The sequence below is a fragment of the Carcharhinus amblyrhynchos genome, chromosome 11 (assembly GCF_965287045.1).
Source record: "Carcharhinus amblyrhynchos chromosome 11, sCarAmb.v2.hapA, whole genome shotgun sequence".
Classification (NCBI taxonomy): Eukaryota; Metazoa; Chordata; class Chondrichthyes; order Carcharhiniformes; family Carcharhinidae; genus Carcharhinus; species Carcharhinus amblyrhynchos.
In genome coordinates this window covers 55,444,484-55,458,896 of record NC_137334.1, presented here as the reverse complement: position 1 = coordinate 55,458,896, position 14,413 = coordinate 55,444,484, and the positions used below count along the sequence as shown (strand labels likewise).

General features: G+C 41.8%; 1 protein-coding gene across 1 annotated transcript in view; it reads left to right on the top strand.

The window, feature by feature from the left end:
• ly75 (lymphocyte antigen 75) overlaps positions 1-14,413 on the top strand; it is a 142,949-nt gene that overhangs the window by 49,194 nt on the left and 79,342 nt on the right. Inside the window, exons 7-12 of the mRNA XM_080199145.1 lie at positions 3,908-4,096; positions 5,078-5,235; positions 8,091-8,204; positions 8,923-9,011; positions 11,700-11,869; positions 13,158-13,354. Coding sequence (XP_080055271.1) covers positions 3,908-4,096; positions 5,078-5,235; positions 8,091-8,204; positions 8,923-9,011; positions 11,700-11,869; positions 13,158-13,354 — 917 coding nt within the window. The remainder of the gene's footprint in view (positions 1-3,907; positions 4,097-5,077; positions 5,236-8,090; positions 8,205-8,922; positions 9,012-11,699; positions 11,870-13,157; positions 13,355-14,413) is intronic.

The window sequence follows — 14,413 nt, the reverse complement described above, 5'->3', positions numbered from 1 at the left end:
AAATATTAACTTGTCTTGGACCATTATTTACCCTTTCAAACTAGGTGTAAAATTCAGTCATGTTGTGGTTGCTGCTACGTAGGGGTGCCTTCACTCTGAGATCATTAATTATGTCACATTTGTCCCAGTTAGAACAGGAAGGAAAATAAACACATAGCTAAGTCACACAGATGGTCCTGTAAAAGTTATCATTTCTTTTCTTCAGTGGAGAAGGCTATACAGGATTAGCCATGAATCATAGCAGAGAAATTTAAAACCGTCATAGACTTAATTAGGGATGCTAATTGCCCTCTGTGACTGCTGATGTTCGAATTCCAGAGAAATACACCAAATGTTTTTACATTTCGAAGGCAGAATTCCAGCCCCAGAGACAGTGTACGTGTCCCAGCCCAACTCTTACTATCCCAAGATAGTGTTAATAGCCTAAACATTACCTGCTCCAAGATACAATGGGTTTCAACAAAGACCCTCATTTAGTCAACTTGAAACCAGTGTCACAAGTTATTCAGAGGATTGGAAAACACACCACCGTTTTATAAAAGAGGGATATCAATTTTTTTAGAAACAAAGCTTACAAATGGATCATGAGAGTAGAAATTAGCATTTTTAAAATAAAACCCTCTCCTGCTCATAACAGATGACACAATACCAACCTGCACTCTGCTTGGTTCCAGAACATGCTGCTGTAAGAAACTGTCTCAGAAGCATTCTATGAACTCCTCAACCAAGCTACAACTGCAGTCTGATTTTCCAGTTTAAATGTAAATTAAAATCATTCATGATCATTGCCATTTCTTTATCACAAGCACACAATATTTCTTCTTGTATAATTTGTCCTACAGGGAGGGACAGGCAGGGAGAAGGAGGGCTGATTTAGGGAGGCAAAACTGAGAGTGTGGGTGGGTTCTAGGTGACGGAGGAGGCTCAGAATGGAAGCAAACTCCATCCCCCTCCCCATTCACAGACCAGCAGCCTGTAGGGCTGAACCTGCTGGGCTACACCTCGGGCACAGGCCTCCACTGCTGCCTGTTAAAATGGTGGTGGGATGAGACCCTTAATTGGGAATTAATTGCCCGCTTTAGCTGGAATTTTCCAGGCTACAATGGTGGATTTTCAACAGCAGAGCTGACTTGCCATTGGCTGCCAGTAGGATTTTCCAGTTCCACTGAAGCCAATGGCAATTTGCAAGCCTCGTCTGTCCTGCCGCTGGGGAACCTGCGGTGGGGCTCAACATCAGACGACTGGAAGATCCTGCTACTGGGATGGGCCTGAACATCCCAACTGCCTGGTTTAAACATCTAGATAACAAAGACACCTATGTCAGACTCCTATTTATTCACTACAGCACAGCCTTCAACACCATTATTCCCATGAACCTCATCTCCAGACTCTGTGGCCTGGGCCTTGGCAGCCCCCTCGGCATCTGGATCCTGAACTTCCTAACTCACAAACCATAATCAGTAAAGATAGGCAACAACACCTCCTCAATACTGGTGCCCCACAAGACTGTGTTCTCAGCCCCCTACATCTATAGCTTCCTATACACCTATGACTTTGTGGCCAAATTCCCTTCCAATTCGATTTTCAAGTTTGCTGACCACACCACCGTAGTGGGTCAGAATTCAATGATGAGACAGGATTCAGGAGTGAGATAGAGAATGTGGTGAACTGGTTCAGCAACAATAATCTCTCCCTCAATGTCAACAAAACGAAGGAAATTGTCATCGACTTCAGGAAGCGTAAAGGAGAACATGCCCCTGTCTACATCAATGGGAACAAAGTAGAAAGGGTGGACAGCTTCAAGTTTTTTAGATCACCATCAACCTGTCCTGGTCTCCCCCCCCCCCCCCCCCCTCCCCCATGCCAACACTATAGTTAAGAAAATCCACCAACACCTCTACTTTCTTAGAAGACTAAGGAAATTTGGCATGTCGGCTACGACTCTCACCAACTTTTATAGATGCACCATGGAAAGTATTCTTTCTGGTTGTATCACAACTTTGGCATGGTTCCCGCCCTGCCCAAGACTGTAAGGAACTACAAAAAGTCATGAATATAGCTCAATCCATCAGCAAACTAGCCTCCCATCCATTGACTCTGTCTACACTTCCTGCTGCCTTGGCAAAGCAGCCAGCATGATTAAGGACTCCACACACCCTCGACATTCTCTTCTACCTTCTTCTATCGTGAAAAGTCTGAGGTCACTTACCAGCCAACTTGAACAGCTTCTTCCCTGCTGCTGTCAGAATTTTGATGGACTTGCTTTGTATTAAGTTGATCTTTCTCTACATCCTAGCTATGACTGTAACACTACATTCTGCACTCTCTCTCGTTTCCTTCTCTATGATCAGTTTGCTTTGTATAGTGCGCAAGAAACAATACTTTTTACTTATGCCAATACTTGTAACAATAATAAATCAAATCAAATAAACTGTGAAAATGTACTCTCTGGAAAAATGTAAGTTTGAAGCCACTCGAGAATATCTTGTCACAAATCCAGAATTCTAATTTCGAATGACTTGCTCATTGTACCTATGCGTGGATAAGTTATTTTAATTTTATCAGTTATCCTGACAAATGTACATGTTAAAACTTCGTGGGTCAGTGGCCAGGAAATGATCTCTTATGTTTTCCAGTCATCCAGTTAATTGTGCACAATTGTTGCCACGGTAAATTGTTTTGCTATCTTTGCAAATGCTTTACTTTGACTTGCTGCTTCCCCAAATGCTCCAGTGTTGGTAATCTGCCTTGTGACACATCTCAAGTTGCAAAATCAGCTCGGATGTTCTGTGATGTTTCGACCAGCTGCATGACTGGCCCACTTTGTCTCGTGGTAATATCGATTCTTAATGATCCTTTGTTTAAGGATTATGTCAAACCATGAACCACCAGTTACAGAATTATTTAAGAACAAAATAAAAAGACAGTTGGCTTTTAAAAATGCATTCTTTCATGGGATATGGATGTCACCTGGCAAGGCCAACATTTGTTGCCCATCTTCAATTGCCCTTGAAATGAGTGGGTTGCTAGACCATTTCAGAGGGCAGTTAAGAACCAACCACAATGCTCTGGAGTCGCATGTAAGCCAGACCAGGTGGGCAAGGCAGATTTTCTTCCTCAAAGGGCATTCATAAACTAGATGAGTTTTTACAATATTAATGGTATTTACCATGGTCATCATTACATGGAGACCTAAGGATCACAAAAAATTGGTAAAATTCATGGTGACAGTTTCAAGTAAATCCTAAGGGAGGGAAAGGACTACAGGAGAGGGGCTGATCACAGCTGCAGAAGCCAGTGAAATTAGTTCAACTCCTGCTGGCTCTGAAGATGTATATTTGCTCACTCCTTTTCAGTTGTGACCACTGGAAACTTGTGAAACAAATCCCCCCCCCAACCACCTCCCCAAAGCCACAGGTGAGAAATGGTGGTAGGAGGATCATGCCATTGGGGTCATGGGGGATTAGCAGTAAGGGCAGGCATGGTTTTCCCCCTTCCTGATGCCTGATCCCTTCTTCAAATGTTGGCAGAATCGGAAAAGTCATCCGCAGGCCTTTGCACCATGGATTTAATTGGAATAGAGGAGGAAAGTGGTGGGGTCCCCACCTGCCAATGCCCCACCATCTAGCAGACCACGATGGAGGGTATTAAATGCTGCCCTAGGTCCCAAATTAGCATTTGCATGAAGCCAGACACACACAGTGGTCATCCAGGATATGCCTGAACCAGTTTAAGGTAGGATATTTTCTGCATCCCAGAATTTATATCTGTAGCAAGAGCTCTTCAAAAACAACAACTGTATGGTCTACTAATGCTGTGGGAAGGTAATATAAGAGAAGGAAATTGCGAAAAGAATGTGGAGGTTGTACGAAATTTACAAGCTGATTTATGGCTGCTTTATTACCAGATCCTTGGAAGTACTTCAGTACAGAATGTGAAACTGGCTGGCTGGAATTCAATGGCTTCTGCTTTTATATGAACACCAAAGAGTTGAAATGGGATGATGCAAACAATTCCTGTAAATCCAATGAAAGCCAGCTCATCAGCATACATTCGTTAGCAGATGTGGAGCTCATTGTCAGCAAGCTTCATGAAGGTAAGAGCCCATGTAAACTCTAATTTCTTTCTGAGCAGTACAAGTAGTGCAAGAGCCCTGGTTAAATCTAAACTAACAGGTATTACCCTGGGAAACTATCAAAAGCTGGCCAACAGCATCACCAAAGCTGACAGTCCTCAAGGAGCCGACCCCAATGAAATTTATCGGATTTACAAGCCAAGTTTTGTGAAGACAATTACTGAGGTGGAAATTGCAACACAAATCTTATTTAGCAAAATTATTCAGTTTCCAAAGGTACAGGCAGGTCCTTTGATCTCAGGCAGGATTTTACAGTTTTGGGATGAGTAAGGCCATAAAGTCCTGCCCGAAGTCAACAGACCTTCCCATGCTCCACCCCTTGCCAGCTCCGATTCCTGTGGCGGGAGGGCTGGTAAAATTCCACCCACTGCCCTTTCCCCTTTCAAATCAAATCAAAATGCATTTATTTTCTGATCAGAGAACTTGGAAAGGGAGACCCCAATGCAGGTGTTGAGGGTTAAGAATGTGGCATAGATTAGGAGAGAGGGAAACAATGCTAAAAAGGAAAGGCAGGAAACTACTAAGTGAGCATAGAAAGCAGATAGAAGGGTAGAAAATAGACAACAAAGGAGTTGTTTAGTGATCAGTGGGATATGGTTAAATGCAATCAGCCCAGTGAATAAGGCCAAACATTGTCAGTAATTGGAGGATGAAATGCTAGAAGAGTCATTGAATGAAGAAATATGGGTTAAGTTCAGGAATAAGAAAAGGAATTATCAATGCCTTGGTGTATATTGTAGAACTGTTATAATCCCCAGCCCCTAAATGGTGTTATTTCCAGTTTTAAATCCTTGTAACTTCATCTGCCATCTGCAAAATCAAAATTCAATTATGCTATTTGTTGAACTGTCCTATAAATTATCCCAGGATTTAATGTGGTAAATTTCTGTTGATCTGTTTTCCGATTTTCCTTAGCTATTGTTACTTAATTTTTTTTTTCAGATTACACATATGCTATCTGGACAGGATTAAGAAGTAATCAGTTCCCAGCCTGGTTCAAGTGGTCAGATGGATCTTCCATGACCTTCACTTACTGGGATCTGGCTCAACCTTCTGTTCTCTATAACACAACAAAACACTGTGTATCCTATGCAGGCAAGGCAAGTCATGACTAATCCATTATTTCTACATTCTCTCTTCTAGGAGTATATTTCTTTAATTCATTAATAGACTTATTTTTAAAACTTTTGGTTGAAAATCAGAAAAGTGACAACTGTCCTAATATTGGCTGCATGAAACCTGAGAGATTTTTACTGCCTGTATGGATGCTGCATGTCCAAGGATGGCTTCTTGCCTAAGCCATCAAAAACAGTTTCCCTTCTTTCCTCCCCTGCTGCATTCCAAAGGCATTATTCTCTCCATGACAACCTAGCATCGACTCAGTTTGAGACCTTCAATGGGTATAATGGATAGTGTAAATGTTATTTAGTTCAAGTTTCTTTTGTATGATTTGAGTCTATTTCTGCTCCTCCTTCTTTAAAAAAAGAGAGGCATTTACATTGGAGCAACCCAATGCCCCTTCATCAGTCTACGATAATAGAATAGCTCACACTTCTATTCTGTCCCAACATCCCCCAAACATTTGCTTTCCTTCCCTTTGCACATTCCCACGTGAGTGCAATGGATGTGACCAACTTGTAGGCCATTGTGGCAACAGCTCATCCCCAACATCGAGGGGAGTAGCCCACACCAATAATAGAGGAAACCTTGGCTGTTGCAGCCATCCTCTTATTGGGTGCTTATCCGAATCTGTGTTTAATAGTTTCTTCGACTCAATGTCAATTCAGCAGTCTAATAAGCTGGAGAGAACAATTGTATTTTTTTTGGTGCACTGCCTTCTCAGGAGTTGTGCTTGCAGGTGGCAACATGGTTGGTTGTGTGTGGATGTAATGTTTCTCTTTCTTTTCCAACTGTATCTAATCCCTTGTGGTGGAGTTTGGTATGGACAATACCAACCAGTTGCTGCTCCATTTTTAGGGCTGGGACTTATTAAAGTTTATTTACTAGTCACAAGTAAGGCTCACATTAACACTGCAATGAAGTTACTGTGAAATTCTCCTAGTCGCCACAGTCCGGTGCCTATTTGGTTTAATGCACCTAACCAGCGTGTCTTTCAGATTGTGGCAGGAAACTGGAGCACCCAGAGGAAACCCACACAAACACGCGGAGAACGTGCAAACTCCACACAGACAGTGACCCAAGCCAGGAAACAAACCTGGGTACCTGGCGCTGTGAGGCAGCAGTGCTAACCACTGCCATTGTGCTATTAGCATAACAATAGGCTGAAGTCCAAGTATGTTGAGGCATTCCAACAGCTCTCAACTGCCCCCTTTAGCAAGCAAAGAGAATATTCTCCATGACACTGAGAAGGGCCCCAATGTCAGGGAAGTGAAAGATACTAAGTGGCAATCTGGTTTCTGGTGCTTGGTGAAGAATTCCAGCTCCTCCTGGCCCTACGAAAGGAACTTGCCTTTGGGATCCTCTTCAGCCAGGCTGCCAACTAACATTGGTCAGAATATTCACACTGCACAGTCCAACTAGTTCAGTCAAATGTCATAGGACCACATTCAATATTTTAATTGGGCCTACTGTGACTCAAGGGGCCATCAAAGCCAGCCAGGAGAAACTTCAAGAAATGTTGCTGCATTAGAGTGATTGAGAGGTTGGTGGTTAATCCTTTGCCCAGTATTGTTGAGGCACCATTGTCCAATTCTGCTGGGTGGTCAGCCTGGAAATTCAACCTAATAATTAAGGTGTGGCTAAAAAGTTTTAATTATGATAATGATGGTTACAACTGGTTGATCAAGTTGTTAGTTATTTGACCTCCTATTGCAAAAACTATGCTTATGACATAGGTGTTAATGCCAGATTTAAGATACCCAGAAAAATTCCAGTCACTCTGAAAAGCCCTCTGTAACTAATGTTTTAGTAAGCTGAGTGTAAAATGGACACAAAAAGGAACAGTTTTGGAAGTTGTTGTTGGTTGAAAACATCCAATGTCAAACTGAGTCAGACTGTTTATCGGCTATCCAGGTTGGATTACTTGTAAATAATAATGAAAGCTTAACCGGTGGCTGACTGACGTACTGACTGTTTTAGGACCATCATCTTCTCTATTTGACCTCCCCAAAGTGTTAATAGAACAATGAAAACCTTCAAAGAAAAATAACAAAAACAATTTAAGAGCAATTCCTTTGAGCGTCAGACTTAATCCATAATATCATAGATCTGTAAATTCTGAATTCTGACATGTTTCTTCTTCCTGAACATATTGCATCATTTTACTAATTTAAGTTTTTAATACGAATTACTCTATTTTTTGTTGGTAATGTACTGGCTTTTAAGTCTGCCTGTTGAATGTGACATCAGTTGGAATTTCCAGTACTGGCCATGGCACATTTAGTTTCAAGTCAGACTCCAGAGATTTGAACACAAGTGAGGGGAGTTTTCCCGTCCTGCCCACCTTGGTAATTGTAGCAGGTGGGGAGGGGGAATATGCGGATCATGCAAAGGTCCTCGGGTGGGATTTTCCAGTTTTGGAGTGAGCATGGCCGGAAAGTCCCATCCAAGGTCTATGCTAACACTCGAGTGCAGTATTAAGGGGAGTGCTGCATGTTAGGAGGTGCAGTCCCTTGGATGAATCATTAACGTTTCAGGTGGATACAAAATTTCCCATGACACCATTTGAAGATGACCACAGAAATTCTCCCTGGTGTCCTGGCCAATATTCATTCTTCATCAAATATCACTAACAGCAATCATGATCACATGATTGTGGGACGTTGCTGTGGCTCCTACGTTACAATAGCAACTATGAAATGTTTCATTGGCTGTAAAAAGTGATGTCCTGAAGTCATAAATATGTAATTGTAAGTTCTTCCTTTTATATAGATTATTGTGCTAGGAGAATGTGAACTTATTGGTGGTAAAACTTGAAATTTTTCTTATCCCACAGTGGGGTCGGTGGAGCTTGACAGACTGTGACCACAAGCTACCATATGTATGTAAGAAACCAGGAAGAATTAGGAATGAAACAGGTCTGTCTGATATAGGATGCCCTCAGAATGAGGTAATCTTTATATTGTATGGTAACTTGTGCACTGCATCAAGTTGATTCTTTTAGGTTAGCCTTGAAATTTACAGGTTTCTGGTGGCTTTAAATATACACAGGCTAAATTGAAGTGAAGTATTATTTTGAAACACAACTGTAAGTATTATAAAGTTTGCTCATTGTAATTGTTATCTGAATTTAGTAACATTTCACCCAGGTATTATCAGTTCATTTAAATATTGACTTGTCTTGATTTGAGTTTTAAGCGGTTGATGTTTCTCACGCTATTTAATTCCATGTATTTATGTACCTATGTTATGGGCTGGAAATACATTAATTTGTGCTTGTAACTCCATTCTTGTCAAATGTTTGATCTAATTTGAGATGTATTGTGTGAAGTCTTAGAACTCCCCATCGAGGGAAATGAGTTACATTAATTTACTGTTACATGGGGCCTGGCAGATGGTTGCAGTGGAACACTGGCATGAGAATAGCCAAGTAGATGAAGATGGGTGGGGGGGGCAGCGGGGTGGTGGGAAAGAGTTTACAAAAGTTGGAATTTTTTAGATTACTCTTATTATGAACCCTTACATTTATAATAAATTAATGTTTGCTAATATATGGCATGTTCCTACATTATTGATCATAAATATAAACCAATAAGATAAAAAAATTATTACATCCTTTGTTCTTGAAGTTTTAACACAACTCTAAATCTTATGTTCTCCCTTTTAAGCCCTGGGAAAGGCATGGAAATTACTGCTACAAGGTTGAATCAGCAATGGTGGGGTTTGAAGCAAAATGTCATCTTACAATACAAAGCAGGTGTGTAAAATCTTGTGATTTAATTTCTACTTTAGGAGATGGTGACAATTTAAAACCATTCTTGTTCCAACACAATTGTTGGAATTCTGCTGACTTGGCTGCCACAAAATCGGAGGAGGCGAGGAGCGGACAACAGAGCTGTCCGTTGACCTCAGGCAGGAATTTCCAGTCTCGCTCAAGCAAGGCCATGGAATCCCACCCAGTGGATAGGGTTTTACATAGAACATAGAACATTACAGCGCAGAACAGGCCCTTTGGCCCACGATGTTGCGCCGACCAGTTAAAAAACAATGACCCTCTAACCTAAACCAATCCCTTTTCGTCCGGCAGGGCATTCCAATCCCTCACCACCCTCTGGGTAAAGAACCTACCCCTGACATCCTGGTTACTCCTGCCAAAAAGATTATCTGCCCCTGCTGACAGAGAGCCCCTAGTGTAAGTTCTCCTGCATCGTAGGGAGCGAACTTCTGGTTCTCTTGCTGGTCTATGGCAGGCAGCCCTTGGCATTGCAAAAGACATTTGTGTTTTTGGGGTGGTGGTGGTGGTGGATGTGGGTGTGGAGGATCCTGCCCAATATTTGTATGTGCGAAAAGTGTGACTCTTATAACAACGGCATGAAATTGTTTTTCAGTTGCTAAATATCAAGGAATGCACTTTGTCATGATTCAGTTGCATTGTGACATCTCTCCCGTGATTTTATATAAAAATCATGTTTTTTTTCTTTCAAACAGCATGCAGTCGTTCTAGTTCCGCACTTCACCTTGGTGCACTAGCTGCAACATACTTTGGGTTGCTTTCAGACGCAGCTTTAGAGCAAACAAAAAAATTTGTAGAAATGTAAAGTGCGGCATTGATTTTTTTCATTCTGTTTAGCTGCCTCTCCAGCAGGAATTGGTTCCACCCCTGATTTTTAATGAGATTCGCATTAGTGCACTCTACCATGCAGAGTGTGGGCGATTCATTTTGAAAATCCTGCTGAAAAAACCAGTGCAATTTGCTCCAGTTTTTATGTGAATTTGGCATTTAGAACTGTTTTGAGAGAATTCCACCTAAACTGCTCATATGATGCAAGGTCTAAGCTGGAGATGGGGGTGAAAAATTTCAAACAATGGGTGACCCATCTCTGGACCTCTTAGTGGAATCAGGAAGTCTGGAGAGAGACCTGTCATTATCGAGGTGGCACGGTAGCACAGTGGTTAGCACTGCAGCTTCACAGCGCAGGGACCTGGGTTTGATTCCCCGCATGGGTGGAGTTTCCATGTTCTCTCCATATCTGCTTGGGTTTCCACCAGGCTTCTCTCTCTTCTCCACCACCACCACCACCACCACCCATTCTGAAAGACATGCTGGTTAGGTGAATTGGCCGGGACAGGCACCGGACTGTGGTGACTAGGGGGATTTGATAATGACAGCCAGCCAAATCTTCATTCAGATGTTACTGTTACATTAACATCACAATGATGTTACTTATGACTAATAAATGAACTTAACTTACGTTCATCAGAAATATTAATTATTCAATTGGGTTACAGAATTAAAGAATTATGTTGAAGGTAAAATATTTTGTTTACATTTGAGATCATCCCAAAGCATGGCATATTGTGATCGAGTTGGGCTGTTGATCTCTATTTAGTTTATCCATCCATGTGTGTTTTCTGACAGAAGCAAGTAGTTCATCCATCACCCTCGGGTATTGACTAAAAGTTTGAGTGTTGCCTCGTCAAAAGGCAAGATAATGAAGGGGCTAGATAGGGTAGAGGTAGAGAGATTCTTCCCGCTTAGAAAGGATAGCAGAACTAGAGAGCACAGCCTCAAAATAAGTGGGGGAGGGGGTGCAGTTTAGAATGGAGTTGAGGAGGAACTTCTTCACCCAAAGGGTGGTGAATCTCTGCCCATTAAAGTGGTGGAGGCTACCTCGTTGAATATATTTAAGTCACGGGTAGATAGATTTCTGATAGAGAAGGGAATTAAGGGATATGGAGAGAAAGCGGGAAAGTGGAACTGATTCACCTCAGATCAGCCATGATCTTATTGAATGGTGGGGCAGGCTTGAAGGGCTAGATGGCCTACTCCTGCTCCTATTTCTTATGTTCTTATGGAAGAATCCCCATAAATTACCACCTCTGAAAATAGCTGGAACGTTTGAGGAAAAATGAAGTGTATTGGGAGGGCTGTGGCATTTTTTAGGTTAACTGCCAATGAAGGGTATGAATCTTCAAGGTTGTTTTAAGGTATAAAGGAATTGTGGGGGGGGGTAGTTAAAAAGTAGAATTGAGCCTTGCATAAGTAATTCTAAACTGTAGTCTTTTTAATAGTGCTTGCTTTTTTAATTCCTGCGCACGGTAAAGTTCGGTTGTGAAATGGGAAATCCTGCGGCACAGTTCTGTCAGTCAATTGCTGAATGTTCAGATTTTAAATGTTAATAGTCCTTAATCAGATCCTAACAAACTCCAGACTCTTACCGAAGCATTTCAAAGTGCAGCTAAGCCACTTAATTGTATTCAAGAAGGTGACTCACCACCACCTTCTCAAAGGCAATTATGGATAAGCAATAAATGTTGGCCTTGTCCACAACACCTGCATCCTCTGATGAATGAATTTGAAGTATCCATTTTGTGGCTTCTACTCAATAGAAAAGAACTTTTGGTTTCGTTTCTGAAAAGTAAATTAATATTTTCTCAATTGTAGGTTTGAGCAAGAATTTATTAATAGCCTGATTGCAAAACAGACCACAGAAAATGGCAAATACTTCTGGACTAGCTTTCAGGATAAGAATGGTACTGGAGAGTATACATGGTTTACTACGCACAAGGAGAAAGAGCCTGTAATGTATACAAACTGGAATGCATATCAGCCAGGTAGGTACTTAAGAGTAAATAATCTTTTGTTATTAAAACTAAAATTTCAGCTCATTCCCATTAGCTCAGTTAGTGAATGCCGTATCTAAGTTAGAACTGAACCATGTAGATCAAGGTGATCCCAGGACTGATTTCCTGTAAGCAGTGAGTTAGATCATCTTAACTGGCAGTTGGGGAGTGTGGGGAGAGGAGTGGTGGGAATGCATTGGGCTGCATTTAGCCTCGGCACCTTTTAGGCTATAATAGGTTAAAACCAGCTTTCTACCTCCACTGTTTAACTTTCCAGATAATGGAATGTGCTGGCAAATGGTTATCAGACAAATATACAATTGGATTTATTTACGATGCCAGTGGAGTCAAAGAGCTTGACAGCAGTTACTGCCACAAACCATTGTGATAGAAGTATGATGAACTTGATCTATGAATTCGATTTATGGGGAAGGAGATTTGCACACTTCACTCTCTTGACCTGACCTGTTTTGGTTCAGTAGCAAGGCAAGTCAAGACAAGATGGTCTGGGTGCCTTGGTTGACCAGGATCTTCTCTATCTTGCCAAGCTCAATGTGACCCACAACATATATTGCTAAACTGTCTTCAAAACTGTTAGACCACAAATTGATCTCAATTTCTTACTCTGCCAGAATCAGTCTTCACATGCCAATGTAGACAAATCCCAAAGCTGCAGAGTCAAAGTGGGCAGAGGATGGCCACTGTTGCATCGTCACAGCTACTTGGGACCACAAGTGAGATCTGGGTCGTGATGAGGACCAATATAGGACAAAATCACTAAAGAGTACAGCAAGCCCACCTCACATACACCCCTTGTATGTGACAACTTTGGTACAACCAGAATAAAATGGGATATGGCTTCCTTCAAAAACAATTACATATCAGGGATAGAGAGAAAACGCAGGCAGAGGAAATCCCAAAAGAGAAACTTGCTCAGAACTCTATCCTCTCTGGTATCCAGTCCTAGTTTTAGCAGACCCTTTTGGCAACAGATCAGCCATAGCAGTCACTTATGTACCCATCAAACCCTAGCAAACACCCCAGACAATGGACATGGTCACCTTCACCTCAAAGATGACTACACCTTTGAGAGCAATAGCAGTGAGAGTATGATTTAATCCATTCTAGGAAAAAGGTAATACCCCCTTTCTGCAATTACTGGGTAATTGGGAATGTATAAAGGCTTTGTTTTTAGATGGAGCTTTCAAAAGTGGCAATTTCTGTAAAACAGAAAATTTCTGTGTCAAAACAAATGACTGAATTTCCTTGCTTGTTCCAGCATCTCCAGGTGAATGTGTTGTTATGGCGACAGGAAAAGCTCTCGGACGGTGGGAGGTCAAAAACTGTAAAAGCTTCAAAGCAATGTCCATTTGTAAGAAGAGTATTGGCAATATCACAGAAACTGAGGAAACTCACCCAACAGGTCCTTGTCCTACTGGATGGCAGACTAATGCAGACCTTGATCAATGCTACAAGGTGAGAGTAGCATCCATTTTATGTGATGTGTACAGGAGTACTGTGTGCAGTTTTGGGCGCCGCACCTGCGCAAGGATATTTTGGCCCTGGAAGGAGTGCAGAGGAGGTTTACTAGGCTGATACCGGAGTTGAGGGGATTGAGCTATGAGGAGAGGCTGAATAAACTAGGCTTGTACTCGTTAGAGTTTAGAAGAATGAGGGGAGATCTCATTTGAGACGTATAAGATGATGAATGGGATGGATAGGATAGAGGTGGAGAGACTCTTCCCGCTCAAAAAAGACAGTAGGACTAGGGGGCACAGCCTCAAGATAAAGGGGAGGCGGTTTAGAACGGAGTTGAGGAGGAACTTCTTCACTCAAAGGGTGGTGAATCTCTGGAATTCTCTGCCCGTTGAAGTGGTGGAGGCTGCCTCGCTAAATATTTTTAAGAAGCGGGTTGATGGGTTCTTGATAAGAGAGGGGATTAAGGGTTATGGGGAGAGGGCGGGAAAGTGGAACTGAGCCACAACAGATCAGCCATGATCTTATTGAATGGCGGGGCAGGCTCGAAGGGCTAGATGGCCTACTCCTGCTCCTATTTCTTATGTTCTTATGTTCTTAATTTCATCTTCAGTTGTTTTTCCCACATTTGAGCAGAATAAGGCAATATTTTTGGTTTGTTGATTAGTGAAATAGGCATATTTACCACCATTCTTCTAAGAGATCTGGCAGCATGTTCCTTTGGGGAAACCATTCCCACAGCAAAAATTCTCAGGAACTGAGCTCTGCACTTAGCATTGACCATTTTACTATATTTGAAGACACAAAATAGAGCAGGAAAGTGAAAGTTGGCTAACATATCAAAATAATTGGATAACATCCACATTCTTGATTACTACTAGAAATATCTCATGTGAACATGAGAAGCAGGCAGGATAAGGTCCAGTTGTGATAGCACCCACGGTCAAATAGTTTGCCAATATTTGCTGTCTGACACTTAGACATTCAAGAATAGTATTGTCTATAGAATAGTATTTTTCTGTAAAGGAAAGAAAGGGAAAATAGTGCTGAAAAGAGGAA